The sequence below is a fragment of the Scyliorhinus torazame genome, chromosome 3, assembly GCF_047496885.1.
Source record: "Scyliorhinus torazame isolate Kashiwa2021f chromosome 3, sScyTor2.1, whole genome shotgun sequence".
Taxonomy (NCBI): Eukaryota; Metazoa; Chordata; class Chondrichthyes; order Carcharhiniformes; family Scyliorhinidae; genus Scyliorhinus; species Scyliorhinus torazame.
The window spans coordinates 188,826,377-188,845,736 of record NC_092709.1 but is presented as its reverse complement, the minus strand read 5'-3'; the positions used below and the strand labels follow the sequence as shown (position 1 = coordinate 188,845,736).

The 19,360-nt window shown below is 44.1% G+C and overlaps 1 protein-coding gene across 5 annotated transcripts in view; it reads right to left on the bottom strand.

Moving 5' to 3' along the window:
- LOC140408853 (putative methyltransferase NSUN7) overlaps positions 1–19,360 on the bottom strand; it is a 300,900-nt gene that overhangs the window by 98,916 nt on the left and 182,624 nt on the right. For 3 of the 5 annotated variants that reach the window (XM_072496639.1, XM_072496641.1, XM_072496640.1), the window contains exon 12: positions 12,590–17,042. The exons of 1 other annotated variant lie outside the window; for it this stretch is intronic. In XM_072496639.1, coding sequence (XP_072352740.1) covers positions 16,407–17,042 — 636 coding nt within the window. In that variant the 3' untranslated portion in view covers positions 12,590–16,406. Of the gene's footprint in view, positions 1–12,307; positions 12,430–12,589; positions 17,043–19,360 lie in introns of those variants that run through there. One more of the 5 variants, XM_072496642.1, reaches the window with a different exon arrangement.

Here is a 19,360-nt window from a genome sequence, read left to right as displayed (position 1 = left end):
ACTTACCAACTTAGACATTATTCATTTTAAAGAACAATATACAATTTTTACTTCTTTGAAATTTGTGTTTTTACATCAAAAATATAAAGTATAGCTTATTACAAAACTGACGGCCTGAAATGATTTTGTATATTTCAGTATCAACAAAAATGTAGTGTGTTTGTGGACTAGTATGACCTAGAGTCTGGGAGGTGATGCACTGAAAAGTAAGTTTGTATGTTGTGAACTTTCTTACTGTGGGTACATTTTTTACTCGCTGCCTGTGTATAGAGCTAATGTTGTGAGTTAACTGTCTGCTATTTTCATTTCCACACGCATCAATTTTGGAACCTGGATGTTGCAATAAGCTCACTGTTTATCCAATATGACTGATTGACAAAGAACTGGCAAAGTCTTATCTATTAACTTTGTAAAGAGCTATCATAATTTTATTGGCGCAATGTTTAGCACTGCTGCCTCACAGCGCCAGGGACCCAGGTTCGAGTCCGACCTTGGGTGACTGTGTGGAATTTGCACATTCTCCCTGTGTCTACGTGGGTTTCCTCCGGGTGCTCATGTGTCCTCCCACAGTCCATAAATGTGCAGGTTAGGTGAATTGCCTATGCTAACGTGTCCTTTAAAAGGTTAGGTGTGGTTGCAGGTTTGAAGAGCAGTGAACATAGGGAGGGTGCTCTTTCAGAGGATCGGTGCCGACTCGATGGGCCAAATGACCACCTTCTGCATTGTAAGGATTGGATGAATTATTCATAAGTGCTGCACCACAATGAAGTGAATGGTGCGCCCTCAATTATCCACATGCAGCCATGAAATAGTATGCTGGGTCTCTATCATAATCAGGAATTTTCACAATGTAATTTCAGTCTGACCTTGTACATCTTTATTAGCTGCTTTCACAACAGCAATTTGTAGAGGGCTATATCTCCCTTGCAAGTGTGGCAAGTAGGAAGAAAATATATTTAAAAGAAATTAATAGCTGCCCTGTCCCTGCTGAATAAGTCTATGAACATGATGCAGGTATACTATAATTTAAAAGTGGCTGAATGGGACCTACTAAAAGTCATAGCAAAATGATTGGCTGCTGCTTGGACAAGGGGCCTATTTTTAATTGTTTAGCAGGATCTAAAGGTACAAGCCCCAAAGTTAGTCCAGCTCTACCATTTTATACAGTGGCTAATTGATATTGTAGATTACTGGGACAGAATTCTTCCTTGGAACCAACATGGCTGCGATCGCACCGCAAAGAAGCACTCCACATATTTCATAAGAGCATAAGAATTAGAAGCAGGAGTTTGCAATTCAACCCCTCGAGCCCGCTCCGTCATTTAATACAATCATGGCTGATCTCCTCTCGGTCTCAAGTCCACTTCCCTGCCCGTTCGCTATAACCCTTCAACCCATTACTAATTCAAAATCTGTCCAACTCCCGAAATTTACTCATCCGCCATCCATTGCATTCTGGGGCAGTGAATTCCACAGATTCACGAGAGTTGGAGAGTAGTAATTTCTCATCTCTGTTTTAAATCTGCTACAGCTTATTCTAAAACAATGAATTCTTGTTATAGATTGCCCCACGAGAGGAAGCATCAGCTCTACGTCTACTTTTTAAATACCTTTTATCACCTTACTGACCGTCAACACTTTTTTTTATTGGTATGACTTTCAGGGGTCATATATTTCTCCTTGTACTCTGCAACACAAACTGCGACCTGCATCTGGAGCCACTCCCAAGTCTCTTTATATCATTTAGTTTATATTGCCTCTCCTAATTCTTCCTACTAAAGCAGCACGGTAGCATTGTGGATAGCACAATTGCTTCACAGCACCAGGGTCCCAGGTTCGATTCCCGGCTTGCGTCACTGTCTGTGTGGAGTCTGCACGTTCTCCCCGAGTCTGCGTGGGTTTCCTCCGGGTGCTGCAGTTTCCTCCCACAGTCCAAAGATGTGCAGGTTAGGTGGATTGGCCATGCTAAATTGCCCTTAGTGTCCAAAATTGCCCTTAGTGTTGGGTGGGGTTACTGGGTTGTGGGGATGGGGTGGAGGTGTTGACCTTGGGTAGGGTGCTCTTTCCAGGAGCCAGTGCGGACTCGATGGGCCGAATGGCCTCCTGCACTGTAAATTCTATGATCTATGAATAACTTCACACTTCTCTTCATTAAATTTAATCTCCCATGTGCCTGACCGTTTTATAAATCTATGCTCTCCTGAAGCTTGTTTAATATCTTGCTCACTGTTTATTGCATTTCCTAGCAAATGCCCTGCATATTCAAGTTTAAGTTATTAACATGCATCTAAAATAGTGACCCCCAACATTGGTCCCTTGGGAAACATCCCTACACTCTCCCCACCCCAGGCTGAAATACAAATGTTCACTTACCACTCTGCTTTCTGTCCCTTAGCCAAACTGGAGTTATTAGGAGCAACTCAAGGGTCATGCAGGATCTGGCCTTGCCCATCCAATCCCACTATATCTGATTTTAGCTCCAAATCCACAAAGATCATGGATTTTCAGTGCCTTTTTCTCTGAGTCACACCATGAAGATTTTCAGAGATAGCTGGTTTCAGGTTGGTAGATGTTGAGATGCGGCATCACTTGAGGGTAAATTCATCAAGGTTTACTGATTCCTGAGATTCCTGAGATACAAGATTCCTGATCATTATACAGTGAACCTGTTAGATGTGTGTCCACAAATACTGGATCAGGGTGAAGATCCAGAGTCACTTATCCTGGCTGACAAAAAGACAGGTTAACTGAAACCATGGATTGTCTATTAACTTTTTTATTTGTTCATGGGACATGGACGTCATTGACTGGCCAGAATTTATTGCCTTTCCCTAATTTCTCTTGAGAGGGTAGTTAAGAGTCAACTACATTGCTATGGGTCTGGAGTCACCTGTAGGCCAGACCAGGTAAGGATGGCAGATGTCCTTCCCTAAAGGACATTCGTGAACCAGATGGGTTTTTACTACAACCAGCAATGGTTACATGGTCATCAATAGATTTTTTAATTCCAGATTTTTTAATTACATTGAAATCTCGCCGTCTGCAGTGGCAGGATTCGAACCTAGGTCACCAGAGCATTACCCTGGGTTTCTGGTTTCTAGTCCAGTGACAACACCACTATGCCACCGCCTCCCCAGGCTTCCTTGGGCAGGAATGCCTTGGAAGTAGGGCCTTCACTGACAGTTTCTGTGAGGTCTCATTTGGATGGAACCAGTATGTACCTGAAACACAATCACCCACATCAGATGGGGGTATAGCCAGGAACAGGTTACTTCCTCCTTCTTGGCCTGTAATCTACCCGACATATTGAACACTGAAAAGAGATGTACCCGCCTGCAAACTAAGGCTTAATCTGAAACACAAATGGTGGAGGCGGTCAGTAATTGGCCCCTTTACAGGGAACATTAAAGTCAAAAGTCTGGGCCTGAGATAGTTGGGTCACCTCAGAGTAGCATTCTTCAGCTGCATGAGCTGCACCCATAGAAATATATCTCCCTTTGACCCCATATACTCCGGAATATTCTAATAGAGTAAACTTCCATGGTGTTTATTGTTGGAGTGAAAGGTATGCATCAATCTGGGTCAAGCACCTACAGGAGAGGAAAAGCAAACTAAGATTTTTTTTAAATGGTTAACAAAGATCAATAATCATGGCCAAAATATTATCAGTGGGCTAAGGTATCAATGACAGGCCAGAAAGCCAGGAGAAATCCCTCTGCCATTTGTGAGAACCGCAACAACAGTCGTCTAGCAACCAATGCATTGCCAGCATTGGTTGGCAATGCCCGTTCTTTTAAAGGACGGGCACCCACCCCCAGGATTGGTGGCAAAAGCTGGGCCTACATCGGACCATAAGACGTAGGTTCGGAAGTAGGCCATTCGGCCAATTGAGTCTGTTTCACCATTCAATGAGATCATGGCTGATCTTGTATAATCAAGAGGGGAGTGTGCAGCGGGATCTGGGTGTCCTTGTGCACCATTCGCTGAAGGTAAGCATGCAGGTGCAGCAGGCGGTAAAGAAGGCTAATGGTATGTTGGCCTTCATTGCAACAGGTTTCGAGTGTAGAAGCACGGATGTGTTGTTGCAATTGTACAGGGCCTTGGTGAGGCCACGCTTGGAGTATTGTGTGCAGTTTTGTTCTCCTCTGAGGAAGGATGTTCTTGCTCTCGATGGAGTGCAACAAAGGTTTACCAGACTGATTCCTGGGATGGCGGGACTGTCATATGAGGAGAGATTGACTAGGTTGGGATTGTTCTCGCTGGAGTTCAGAAGAATGAGGGGGGATCTCATAGAGACTTATAAAATTCTAACAGGACTAGACAGGGTAGATGCAGGGAAGAGATTCCCAATGATGGGTCTGTCCAGAACCAGGGATCACAGTCTGAGGATGCAGGGTAAACCATTTCAGACAGAGATGAGGAGACATTTCTTCACCCAAAGAGTGGTGAGCCTGTGGAATTCATTACCACAGGAAGTAGTTGATGCTAAAACTTTGAATATATTCAAGAGGCGGCTGGATATAGCACTTGTGGAGAATGGGATCAAAGGGTATGGGGAGAAAGCAGAATTAGGCTATTGAGTTGGATGATCAGCCATGATCGTGATGAATGGCGGAGCAGACTCGAAGGGCCAATAGGCCTCTTCCGGCTCCTATCTTCGATATATCTATGTAATCCTTAACTCCACTTTCCCTCCTTATCCCCATAACTCCTGATTCCTTACTGATCTGGAAGAGAAGACCCTGTGGAAGTGGGCTCAATGGGGGAAAGAGGGTTGCCATGGAACTGACCATTGCTGTTGGGAGGCCACAGTGGGTTACAGAGTGCCCCCAAAGTGGCAGTGGGAAGAGGTTTTAACTGCCCACTGAAGTGGCTCAATTGGCCTTTGGACAGGAAAGCAATGCTCCAACTTGCCCACTGCTGACAAAATGGCCGGGAAACAAAAGGTGCTGCAATGCCATCACCGATCCTTCAACACCACTGAGCCTAGCCCAGAGGGCTGGTAAAATTCAGCTTGATATGCTGTGAAAGAAGTATTAATTTTATCTTAAGCCCACATTATATGTATAATTGCTGTTTTTGTATGAAGACTTGTATGTTTAAAACAAACCAGAATACATGCAATCCTAGAAGCACAAGTCTATGATCATTCTTACAGGGGAGTTAAAATTCTTTTGAGGTAGGATCTAGATTAGTGTCATTGTCAAATGTTGAGCTCTTTTACACTACATCAGCAATTAGCAATAGCAATTAGTATAACGGTTTTAACATAGGAAAATGTCCAAAGCTTTTCACAGAAGCAGGATTAACTAAAAAAATAAATTATTCGAATGTGTAAGAAAAGGTTTGGTCAAAGAGGTGGGCTAAGGAGAAAGAGAGGTGCAGAGAAAGAATTCCTAATCTTAGGGCCTAAATGATTGAAGGTATACCAGTCAATATTTGTGGGGGGCAGGATTTCAGACTACATGCAGCCAGAATTGGAGGAATGAAACAAGAATGTTCGAGGCAGGGATGGGTGGAGGACATCTGGTGCGGCATGTAGGGGGAAGTTGCACATTGGGTGGCTCCTGCTCGGGGCTTGATTTTTTGGAATTAATGCTCAGTCCACGGGGCAGTTTTTCAATGAAGAAGTGAAGGAAGACATGAGGAAGGAGGGGGGTATCCATAAACCAGAAGAAAGCCATCATGAAGAAGGGAGCAACTGAAGGTTCGGCGTCGAGCGAAAGGGTCAGCCCGGTAACTGGAAAGATGGCGGAGGAGGGGCCGCACCTTTCACAGCAGAAAAGATGACCGAGGTGATAGCCGTGGAATTTGAAAAGCAATTTGCGAAGCACATGGAGTTGATGAGGAAGGAGATGATGGTGGCAATTAAGGTACTGGTGGAGGAGGCGATTGTCCCGGTGTAGGTGGCGGTGTCTAAAGACATCAGCCGAGGTGCAGGAGCAGTGTGAGAAATTGAAGGGGTGGAGAAAGTTTTATCGCAACACAGCGATCAGCACACCTTGATGTGAGGAGCTGCAGAGGGTGGTGGAGGCCAACATAGAAGGGCAGCAGGGTGGCACAGTGGATAGCACTGGGACTTCGGCGCTGAGGACCTGGGTTCGAATCACGGCCATGGGTCCGTGTGAAGTTTGCACATTCTCCCCGTGTCTGCGTGGGTTTCGCCCCCACGACCCAAAGATGTGCAGGTTAGGTGGACCTGCACCTAACTAAATTGCTTCTTAATTGGAAAAAAAATAATTGGGTACTAAAAATATAGAACATAAAACATAGTGTAGAAGGAGATCATTCGGCCCATCGAGTCTGCACCAACACACTTAAGCCCTCACTTCCACCCTATCCCTGTAACCCAATAACCCCATCTAACCTTTTTGGGCACGAAGGGCAATTTAGCATGGCCAATCCACCTAACCTGTACGTCTTAGGACTGTAGGAGGAAACCGGAGTACCCAGAGGAAACCCACGCAGACACTGGGAGAATGTGAAGACTCCGCACAGACCGTGACCCAGTGGGGAATCGAACCTGGGACTAGGTAGGGGGTAGGGGATTGCGGCCTCAGCAGGGGTCTCCACACTGGCAAGCTCAAGCTGGCTGGTGAACGGGAGTGTGGTGGGGGAGGGGGTGCAGATATTGGAGCCTGGTCGAACAGGTTTCGATTGGCCTAGGAATTGTGAAAAGTGGGGGGAGGGGACTGATACGGTGTTTTTGAGATGAGGTGGATGGGGATTCTGGGAGGGGGAGGAGTTTGATGGCAACAAAGGGACGGGGTGGGCCGGGCCCAGTGGTGAAGGTGGTGAATAGGAGGGGGGGGGGGGGGGGGGGGAGAGACCCCCGTTCAGAATAGTTCCATGGAACCTGAGGGGTTTGGGGAGGGCAGTAAAGAGGTTGAGGGTGTTTGCGCACCTAAAAAGCTTAAAGGGCGATGTTTTCATGCTAAAGGAGACTCCCCTGAAGGTGAAAGACTAGGTGAGGCTCAGGAAGGGCTGGGTGAGCCAAGTATTTCATTCGGGGTTCAACAGTGGGGCGCGGGAAGTAGCGGTTCTGATGAGCGGTAAAAGAGTGAGGTTCCAGATGGAGAAAGTGGTGGCGGACCAGGGGGCAGATATGTGACAGTAACACATGGAGGGAAGGTTAGTGACATTGGCAAGTGTTTATGGCCTTAACTGGGATGATACAAGATTTGTGAGGAAGGTGCTTGGGGCCATTCCAGACTTGGACTTGCACGAGCTGATAGTGGGAGGGGATTGGAATCTGTTTCAAGAGGCAAGGATGGACAGGGCGCAACCGCACTTGCTTGCCCAGTCGGGGGGGGTTGGGACTGGGGGGTGAAGGCGCTGACTGGGCTTATGAGGGAAATAGGAGGGGTAGACATGAGGGTCCTGCACCTCAGGGAGCGGGAGTGTTAGTTTTTCTCTCTGGTTCACAAGGTTTATTCAAGGATAGACTTTTTTGCAGTGGGGAAGGCATTGCTGGCAGAGGTTAGGGGACAGAGGATTCGGCAATAGCGATCTCGGATTTTGTGCCGCATTAGGTCAACATGGTCCTGGAGAAGGGGGTAACGCAGAGACTGGAGTGGAGAATGGATGTGGGGTTGCTGGGGGACCGAAGATTTTGTTAGAAGATTGGGAACGTGATTGAGGAGTTCGTGGGCTTTAAGTGTACAGGGGATGTATCACAGGCTATGCTGTGGGAGGCATTGAAACTGTTAGTGAGGGGGGAGGTGATATCATTTCAGGCCAAGGTACATAAAGAGGAGAGGGAGGAGCATCAAAGGCTGATAGAGGAGATGTTGGAGGTTGACAGAATGTACATGAGGGATGCAGTTCTGGCCCTTTTGGACAGAAGGAGGGAGCTTCAGACTAGTTTTGATCGGTTGTCTAACGGAAAGGCGGTGCGCCAACTGAGGCGTGCGAGGGGAGAGGTTTATGAATATGGGGAGAAGGTGGGGTGCATGCTGGCAGGCCAACTTCGGCGGGAGGCGGCGGCGAGGAAGATAGTCCAGGTGGGAGATAGGACGGGGAAATTGGTGGTGGCTCCGGAGCAGATTAATAAGGTGTTTGATTGCTATGAAAAGCTGTACAGGTCGGAGCCACTGGGGGAAGATCAGAGATGACTGAGTTCCTGGATGGATTGGAGTATCCAAAGCTGGAGGAGGAAGAAAGGGCCAGACTGCAGAAGTCGTGGGGGAATAGGAGGTGGAGGATGCAATTGAGAAAGGTGGCAGGGTCAGATGGGTTCCCAGTGGAGTATAACAAGAAATTTAAAGACAAATTGGCACCGCTGATGGTGGGGATGTTCGAGGAGGAGAAAGGGAAGGGGGTGCTTCCACAAACTTTGCAGCAGGCTTCGATCTCCCTGCTCTTAAAAAAAGATAAGACCTGACGGGAGTGTGGGTCGTATAGGAGCATGTCGCTACTAAATGTAGACGCAAGGTACTAACAACTAGGTTTGGGGGATGCCTCCCAAAGATGATAGGGGGAAGACTAGACAGGGTTCATGAAAGGAAGTCCGCTATTTTCGAATATCAAGCAGTTACTAAATCATGACGCCTGCTGAAGGAAAGGAGACGGATGTGGTGGTTGAGCTAGATGCGGAAAGGCATTTGATCGGGTAGAATGGGGGTACTTGATGGCAGTTCCAGAGAGGTTTGAGATTAGGCCAAGATTTACAGAATGTGTACGGCTATTGTATAAGGAACCAAGGGCGAGTGTCTGCACAAATAACATGAGTTCGGGGTACTTTGCTCTGCACTGGGGTACCAGGCAGGGGCGTCCTATGACCCCTCTGATATTTGCATTAGCGATAGAGCCATTAGCTATCGCTTTAAGGAGCTCAGGACTGTGGAAGGGAATAGTACGGGGGGGATTGGAACATAGGGTATCTTTGTACAAGGACGATTTATTTTTATATATATCTGAGCTGAATACATCAGTGGGGAATATAATTGGATTTCTCTGAAGATTTGGGTCTTTTTCTGCATATAAATTGAACCTGAAGAAGGGTGAATATTTTGTGGTGTCCATGCCAGGAGTGGCGGCACGGTGGAAGGGCTCCCATTTTGTGTACAGACGATTAAAATGAATGTGCTGCTGTGATTTTTATTTTTATTTCAATGCCTGATGGTCTTTTTTGCCAAAGGCATTCATTAAGGAAGTGGACAAAACGGTCACTTCATTTATTTGGGTGGGGGAGGGGGTGTAGCCAGGGTCAGGATTGTGGTCCTCCAGAGAGGGGGTGGGGGGGTGGGGGGAGGGGGGGGGGGGGGCGGCGGTGTTGGGCCTCCAGAATGTATTATATTATTATCGGGAGGCGAATGTGTGAAATGTGAGGAGCATGGTCAGCCGGAGGGGGGGGGGGGGGGAGGGAGTTCTAGTGGGTTAGGATGGAGGAGGGTCTGTTTAGGGGGTCGAGGCAGAGGGCGCTGGCAACGGTCCTGCTCCCGATGGTCCCGGGCAAATACTCTGGGAGCGTGGTGGTGGCAACACTGAAGATTTTGAGGCAGCACTTTCAACTAGGGCTGGGTATGGGGAGATGCCGAATAGGGGCAATCACAGGTTTGAGACAGGGAAGCTGGATAGAAGGTTTCGGAGGGATGTTTTGCGAGGTTGGAAGAGTTGGAGGAGAAATATGGGCTGAGGCAAGGGGAAGGGTCTAGGTACTGTCAGCTCCGAGGCTATGTTAGGAAGGAGGTTCCGAGCTTGCCGATAGTACCAACCTCCTCATTGTTGGACGAGGTGTTGATGGCAGGGGTCATGGAGAAGGGGGTGGTGCCGGTGATTTTTGGGAAGATTTTGGAGGAGGACGGGGTGTCCATGGAGGGGATTAAAGTCAAGTGGAAGAAGAGCTAGGGGAGGTTATGGAAGAAGGCAAGGACGAGGATCAGCCGACTCTTTGAGCGAGTGGAGGACATATGTCAGCGTAATGGGAGGGCCCCCGCAAACCATGTATATATTTTGGTCCTGCCCGAAGCTGGAGAGGTATTGGAGGGAGGTTTTCAGTATCATCTGAGGGGTACTACATGTGAACTTGGAACCAGGTCCCCTAGAAGCCATTTTCGGGGTGTCGGACAGGCCCGAACTTCAGACGGGTGTGGGGGCAGATGATTTAGTCTTCACCTCCCTGATTTTCCGGAGGCGAGTCTTGCTGGGGTGGAGGTCAGCTCCTCCACCCTGTCCCTCTGCTTGGTGGGGGGACCTACTAGAATTTCTGACTCTTGAGAAGGTGACATTTGAGCTGAGGGGGCTGAAGGAGGGGTTCTACAATTCATTTGGACTGTTTATTATGCACTTTCGAGAACTGGTTGCCCTTGAACAGGGGAGAGGGGAAAGGGAGGGGATGTTGGGGTTATTGTTCTATTGTTGCACTGCTTAGTGATTGACTGTTGACTTTTACCTGGGATGCAAGAGTGGATGTTTTGGACTGTATATTGAGGGGGGGTTTGTTTCTGGGGGATTGTATTGCGTTTGGTTTTCTTTTGTTGTTTATTTGATGAAAATGTGGAGAATAAAAAGATTTTTTTTTTGAAAAAGATAGGGAGGGGTGAGGCAGTGAAGGAATTTGAACACAATGATGATTTTAAATCTCAGCTGTGAAAGACTGGGAAAGAGTGAATGGGGTCTGCAGAATAGGCCATGCGCAGTAAAATTTGGTTAAGCTTAAGTTTAAGGAGGGGATAAAATGTGATGCCAACCAGCAGAGTATCGGAATAGTCAAATCTGGAGTAAACAAAAACACAGATGAGAATTTCAGCAGCAGCTGAACTGCTGTGGGGTCAGAGGTAGATGATGTTGAAAAGGAAGGCGGTGGTTTTCGCGATGGAGAGGATATAGGGTTGGACACTCAGCTCATAATTGATGCTGAGGTTGCAAATAGCCTGGTTCACCCTGAGGCTGTCAATGGGGAGGATAATGGAACAGTATATGTGAAAGGGGCTTAAAAAATGTGGTTTCCCAAGGGTTAATTGGAGAAATTTGCAGCTCACACTCGCCTGGTTGTCAGAAAGCAGTCTGCCAAAACAGGCAGTGAATAAAGGTGTCAAGAAAGCTGATGGCGAGGTGCTGTCAGTGTCCATTTGGACCAAATACCATTCCTTTGGGGATGTTGACAAGGGGCATTCCAGATGTGTAAATCCAGAGACGCCATAAGAAGCCAATGTTGTGCTCCAGTGAAGCAGTAGCTTCTGTATCTTTGCAGCATTTAGGGAGCAGGTCAGGGGATTTTGCCGGGTTCCTCCAGGCAGTCCAGCAGAAGTACTTCCCCGTTAAACACTATTCTCGGTCTAGTGAAATCACAACTATCATCAACCCAACTGTAATCAATTCCAATTTGGCCCTACCACACCCGGGAAGTGATTTTTAAAAATTCTGCTGACTCTTTTTCAGCAGCTGGCTTACCTTCTCTCGGTCTCAGTGCAGCTCCAAGTTCCATGCCTGAAAGTCGGGCTCTCATGTTGTACCAGGGCAGGTGCCTACCACCAAGAGCCACTCCTAGGTATTTGGGATGGGGCCATTGACACATCAAATTGAGTGTTGATATTTACTTTTAGAAGATCCTGTAATTTTCATATTCAGTGGTTTTGATTTTGCACTGATGAAAATAAATCATTACATTTACAAGGTTCATTTCTGGCTTTAAGCTGTTTAAATATACACAATTTCAACTGACATAATGGGATTATAAATATGGGAAATATAAATACATATTAAATATAGAAAGCCTTGTGTAAGCATCTGACACTAAGCATGACCTTTTGGAATTGTCAACTGGAGCTAGAACAATACAGAAAATAGATTTGGTGAAAAAAGTCAATGGCACCTCTCGCGTCATCAAAATGTGCTGGGCTCTCATCAGGGCAGCTGGTGGTTTTAAAGGAAATTGTTCTGAGCTTTTTGGCTCTGGAAAGATCCATTTGAGGTGTTGAAAGCCACCTGTAGCATTGGTAAGGTGTTTATTGTAGGAAATCATAGATACGTAACTTGTAACTTTCCAGTCAATAAATTAATGGGCAGAAAATCTTTAAGTGTAAATTCCCACAATGTTCTGTCCAACTGCCACTTCCCACTGGAGGTGAAAGCATGGACCTCAACTTTGTGTGAAGAATGTTCTGATACTGATCCCGGACTAGTGGTTAGTTTGAAGATCTCCTAGCTTTCAATTCTGCTGTTCTTATCTTAAAGATGCTCAACTCTTTACAATTCCAATGCATTCATTTACAGCCTCATTGAATGTTCCACTAAAATCTATTTTCATTCCCTGTTGACAAGTCTATATGCTTAGTGACTGGAAATATTTAATGCACACAGAAAATTCTGGCTTCAAATCTTTTAATGCACAGAGAAAATCCTGCCTTGACGTCCTTCTTGATGCACATACAGTACATTCTGGCTTCAAGTCTTGCCGCTTTGTGTTTCCAGGAACAGCTGTGATACCTACAAGTTATAAATTTCATTTATTCAATTCCAAATTGAAAAGCTTTGTCAAATAGTGACTTATGTGTGTATTGTGGTGCGGAATCCATTTGTGGCACATCATTTTACTGCAGGATCTTGTTAAAACGTTTGTAGAAATAAAAACTACAATGGAATGAGACATTTGTTACAATTTAATTGTAATTGGAACATTGTACAAAGAATACGTAAATAAGTGCAAATCTATTCAAACTACAAGACTAACAACAAATGTGCAGCAACACTAAACTATTGAAGAAATTATGGGCAGAATTCTATTCAGTATGTGCTGCATAATGGCACAATGTGTGGCTTATACTTTTTTTTTTGCTTTGATATGAATAGGTTTATTCCTCAAATCACTAGCAACAGCACGCAGTCATCATTAGTACAACTTCTAAGTGATTTGAAAAAATAAAATTGAGATTGCACCGGCTCTGCCTTGGAGACACTGATGTGACAGGATATACCACCCTCTTTTGATAAATTCTTCATATAGAAGAAACAATGGCCACAAAAGTACATTTGTTTTCAGTGGGATGGGGGTCATATCTAAATTTGAATAACATAAACATTAAACATTTTAGAAGTGACACCGAAGTAAGGGCATAATTGTGTCAGAAGTAGATGCAAATGTTAATTTATATATGCGCTCAGTGCTTTCAAATTGGACCAGCACACAAACAAATGATTTCATACTGAACCAAAATTGACTTGAGTGCTGAAAATGAAACTATAGAAAAGAGATAGAATTCTGCCTTACACTTGTGGTAAAATAACTCTGTCATGGTACATACAAAGTGTACAGAAAACTTGACAAGTTTTAATAAATCAGAACATTTGAATATAAGATATTCAACCACTCAAACTGACTAAAAAGTTCCCCAAGATTTCACCCCACTACAGTATTATAACACTAAAGTTTAGATATAAAACGTTCTCCACCAGTGGTTCATATTTATATATTACTGAATGTAATTTGAAGATTAATATTTGTACTAATAGACCAATTTAATTGTAATGACATTCTACATGCCATTTACATCAGCAAGTAAATATGGCAAATTGGTCTTCTGCAATTTTTGAACACTTTTGTTATTATGGACAGTAATGGCAATGTATCTTTTTCCTATCTATTTTCTTGTACACAAAAGATCCACAATGCACTTATTCAGGAAAGAAGTAACATTGCTTGAACTATTGATACCCCATTTTATTTATAGATTGTGATTGGTAGTTTTTCAGTTTAAAGTAAGATTTACCAATATTAAATCTTTTAACAGCAGTCGTAAATGTATGTGCAATAGTTGGCGTTAAACACCAGTAATTAGAAGCTATTTGCATATAATGGAGGGAATTTAAACAACAAGCCTGCAACATTCTTGATTAGCTATACTCCAAATGCCATGGAAGATCAGCCAGCCCAAGAAACAAATTTGTACATGTTAGTCCTCTTCAACAAATTCAGGCCAGAACCCCACACAATAAAGACCCAATTTCCTGGACACCCATTAAAGTTTTTTCATCTCACAATCACAATATGGCTCAATCATTTATTCAGCACAAAGTTTGCTGTCTTAATTTCTTTCAAAAATTATAAAGAGTTGCTGGTTTTTAACCTTAGACTAGAAAGATCAAATACCACTGTAATTGATACTTCGTTCAGTTTCATTACTAGTAATAATAATCTGTATTAGTGTCACAAGTAGGCTTACATCAATACTGCAATGAAGTTACTGTGAAAATCCCCGAGTTGCCACACTCCGGTGCCTGTTCGGGTACATGGAGGGAGAATTCAGAATGTCCAAATACACCTAACAAGCACATCTTTCGGGACTTGTGGGAGGAAACCGGAGCACCCGGAGAAAACCCACACAGACACGGGGAGAACGTGCAGACTCCACACAGACAGTGACCCAAGCTGGGAATTGAACCTGGGTCCCTGGTGCTGTGAAGCAACAGTGCTAACCACTGTGCTACCGTGCCGCCACATAGTTTAACTTTATTTTTTTCTTGAAAGTAGACATTGGAGGTTTGACTAGAGAAACACGCTAGTTATTGGTCGATAAAATAAATTAAAACGTATATTGGGGTGATTCATGCAGACATTGTAAACCGTAGGCCTATCAACCACAAAACAACAAATCCAGCAAACAGGCCCAACTAGTGAGGCCAAAAATGGAGATCGGAAGAACACTAAACAGTTTTAGTTTTACATGGTTATGGAGGATTATGGGACTGCCCGCCTCACTCCCTGCAAATGCATGTGGTTATCAAGACTCCTAAATAAGGCTAGATCCTTGATATACCAGACTGCCGTCATTATCTGACCTTTATAAAATCATCCAGAACTGTTACAGCTACAGGATTTAAGCCATGCAAAAGGAAGATTTTTATTACAAGAGTTGATGCACGTACAAGATAGAATGGTAAAGGATGTGTTCGGCAAATATGCTGGGTGGGATGCTAAATATTAAATAAAATATGTGGTGGCTGAAGACAGCCATCAAATGGCTGTGATATGGAGAATACAAAAGGAAAAAGATATTACTTGATCAAATGATAATACTTATGTTGAAAAGAATTCCATTTGATATTGATAGAAGTATAAAAGGGCTTCTAATGTAAACAAACTGCATCTAAGATGTTCTCATGTACTATATTCTATACCCTGGAAATGCATGTTTGCCAAGTAGGAGGAAACCCTCAAATCACCAAAGTGTCCATTCAGACACTCCCCTTTTGTACAGCTGATATTGCAACAAAGTCTACTTTTCCCTCTTCCTTTGCTCCCACCACCCTTTCCCAGACTTTAAAGTCAACAAGGGATTAGGATAGGAGGGACTGAAAGCAGCTGATCTGTTGACAATATGGTACTGCTATGGTGGAATTCAGACTTTACTACACACAGTGCAGGCTGCAAAATAAAAGCCAAAGTTACTTAATATCAGAGATCAGATAGATATGCAGCAAAGCACTTGGGAAGCCAAGAACATTCCATACCCTTTTATTTTCCTAAATCTAAATGAAGCAATCATCTACAGGATGTTATGGGATGATTTAATCTTTGAGGCTCCACTGTGCGGATTACTAGTATGTAGAAACAAGTTAAGGTAATTTAATCACTCCATGCTTGGTGTTGTGATTAAGATTTACTGAATACGGGCATATTCCACATACCCTCTCTTCCGATAAGAGTGGCTAATTCTGTGTCATGCTTTCAGAGGAGGGGTGCGGGAATGAATGCCTCTTCGAGATAGGAAGTTGCTAAACAAAGAGTTTTTCTTTTTTTGAATACTTTTCTACATAGCTCTTGAATTGGTTTTGAACTGGTTCTTTTCACCCTTCTTATTAAGGGTCCAAGATCATTGGGGTTGCATGCTCTCCCCGTGTTTGGTTCTTCAGTTGTTAAAATAACAAAGTGGCCTGGGATGATCTAGAAAGGAATGTAGCGTGGTTTTGACTTAACTTAGTTTGATAGATCAGAGTCACTATGATCTTTTGTGCAGGCTGGCTATCTACCCATAATATATAGAATCTAGCTTCTTGCAAGGAGAAAGCATCTGGAAAGAGAAAACTGCTCCCAAAATTTCCTTTTCAAAAGGTTCTTTCTGGGATTTGATCGAATTATATTTTGGCTAGTGACAGCACCCATATTTTTGGCCTTCATTTTCTTGGCAATTGTTTGCTGTTACAATGCATGTCTAGTGAATGATTAAGTGTGTATGCTTAAATGTTATGATTACTGACTGTGTGTTATTTTTTTGATTCTTTTAGATTCTTTTATTGCTATCAGCTAACCCATTGATTATGTTGCTTGTCCAGCAATGAGTTCATAGACATGTACTTCAAACATATATACTGAAATATTTTTAAAACAATTAGATAAAACATCAAAGCAGTACACATTAAAGACGCAATTCAAATTTCAAAGTATTTTCTACATTTCAGCTTTTACCTTAGAGCCAAGGACGTGGTTGCTTGCGCGGAATAGACATACCTGTATCTCTCTGTTTTTTCACACCAAGTGAAGTCACAAATGCATTACGTGAATAGGGGAATGCAGGTTGACTAGTTAATCCATGGTATTGGAAGAGGTAAGGTTGGTTATAACCATGGTTTTGACCCCCACTAGAATTGAGGTATCGTATTGTAACTGGAGGAAGCAACATCTCTACTGGCTTTAAAACCAACTTCATCTCTTGTTTTGTTCCAGTTGAACTTCCTTTCCTACTAGCAATCTTTCCCACTGAAGAAACATTGCTAATATTTCTCTTTACTCTATTGGGCAAGGTAGGAATAGGCACTCGTTGAGGTAATTTGATACTTGACCCAGTTGTACTGGCATCACTTCGAGAAAATTGCTGGGAGACTGTGGAGTTTCCATTAACTGTAACTGATTTCTGTTCATTTAAATATTCAGTGATCCGTGACTGGGCGCCACTGAAAGATCCCAATTTTGGTGTAAAGACTTTGCTTTTCTTTCGCTTTTCTTCCTTTTTTCGAATTCTAGGTGTCTCAACTCCTTCTAGTAGTCCTTTTGCTGCAGCTCGAGCCAAAACATCCTTTACAGATACTGCTCCTGATGGATCTCGCTTTAAATTAAGAAAATTACACAGGTCAGAATCCTACTCAAAAATTAGTTGCTGGCAATTTTCATAAACAAACACAATGGTCTGGATGCCCTTCCAAAAGCGCAGCAAGTAAGAACTTAGGGTATCTAAATTATTTGGACAAATAATCACTGTTCTTTCTCTGTTATTGGGTCACACATCTGGAATTCCAACCTATCAACATAGTAGGAGCACAATTGAGATAACACTGCAGAGTGGTTTAAGGAGAAGGTCCTTAGAAATGAATAATAAATTTGGCCTGCCATAGTAAATTTATCCTAAGTTCGTTTGAACAAACTCTCACTGGTTGAAGTCATACCTAGCACAAAAGAAGATTGTTGTGATTGTTGGAGACCAACCATCTCAGCTCCAGGACGTCGTTGTAGAAGTTCCTCAGGGTAATTTCCTAGGTTCAACCATCTTCAGCTGTTTCATCAATAACCTTCCCTCCATCATAAGATCAGAAGCGGAGATGTTCACTGGAGTGTTCAGTACCATTCATGACTCTTCAGATACTGAAGCAGTCAATGTTCTTGGGCAGCAAGATTGGGGCAATAGTCAGACCTGTGCTGATAAGTGGCAAGGAACATTCACACCACACAAGTGCCAGGCAAAACCCATCTTGCAGAAGAGAGAGCATTTAATCATTTTCCCTTGACATTCAACAGCATTACCATTGCTGAAACTTCCACTATCAATGTCCTAGGGGTTAGTATTAACCAGAAACTTAACTGGACTAGCCATATAAATACAGTGAATACAAGAGCAGAGCTGGAATTTTTGCTGTGAGTAACTCACCTACTGACACCCCAAACACTGTCCACGATCAACAGGCCAGGAGTGCAATGGTATACTCGCCACGTATTTGGATTATTGTGGCTCCAGCAACACACAAGAAGCTTGAGACCATCCAGGACAAAGCAGTCCACTTGATCGGCACTTCCTCCATCACATTCACTGCCCCCACTACTGGCACACAGTAGCAACAGTGCATTTACTCACCAAGCCTCCTTCAACAGCATCTTCTAAATCACAACCTCTTGCACCTAAAAAAATAGAAGACACACAGGAACACTGCCACCTGCAAGTCCCACACAGGAACATTGCCACCTGCAAGTCCCATACAGGAACACTGCCACCTGCAAGTCCCACACTACCCTGGCTTGGAATTAACTCTGTTCCTTCACTCCTGGTCAAAATCCTGGTGCGCTCTTCCTAATGCCACTTTTGGGTGTACCTAAAGTACATGGACTGCAGCTGTTCAAGCCAGTGCCTCGCCATCAACTTTTGAGAACATACTTTTCCAAACTACCTGTTCCTCCAAATTTATTGAAAAGAAAAAGGTATACATAACCAGAGCTACAAAATGATGTTGTTGGTGTGTTATCTGGAATTTCCTGTCCTCCCTTTCTCTAACCTTTAGGTTGGTGCTGCCTTTTCCTGCCTGCCTGACTATAGAGGCTAAGGGCAGAATTTTATGGCCCCATCGCACCAGATGTCCATTGACAGGGCTGTAAAATCCCACCCTACCTGTTAGTCAATTCTCACTATTAAAACTTTAAAGTAAGAGACCGATGAAAGGTGCCTCAGTTTAATTAGAACACCAACTGTTACCATGCAGACTCATAACTTTCTCCAAGGTACTATGATCATGAGATTGGAGAAGTAGGCCATTCAGCCCATTGAGCTTACTCTGCCATTCAATCAGACTTTGTCTGATCTGATTGTGGCATTAACACCAGTTTCCGTGCCTGCCTCCCGTAACCCTCGACTTCCTTGTCGACCAAAAATTTAACACAGCATGGAATCTATTCAGTGACCCAACCTTCACTGCTCGCTGGGGAAGAGAATTCCAAAGACTAAAGACTCTTTGAGAGAAACCATTTCTCTTCATCTCCATCTTAAATGGGAGACTCCTTCGGTGGGATTCTCAGTTCCTGAGACTAAGTGCTGACGCTGGGACAGGATTCGCGGACTTCCACAACAGCAAAATTGGCGCCGCACCTGGACCAATTCAGCGACCGTTGAGGGGTTAGCACTGGCATCACGTGGAACACAATCGATTCCAATGACAAACGGTGCCGGATTCACGATTGACACTCAGGAGGCTGACGAGCTGCAGTCGCATATACACACTTCATTCCCCACACACACCATCCCAGCCAACAAGGTGGCAGCAAGGAGCGAGGCCCAGAATTAATGGAGCTCGAGACCCTACTCGACTCCGTGGAGGAGTGGCGGGTAACCCTGCGCCCCGGTCTGGGAAGGTGACTGCCAGCTGCCGCCGTGCCTGGGCGCAG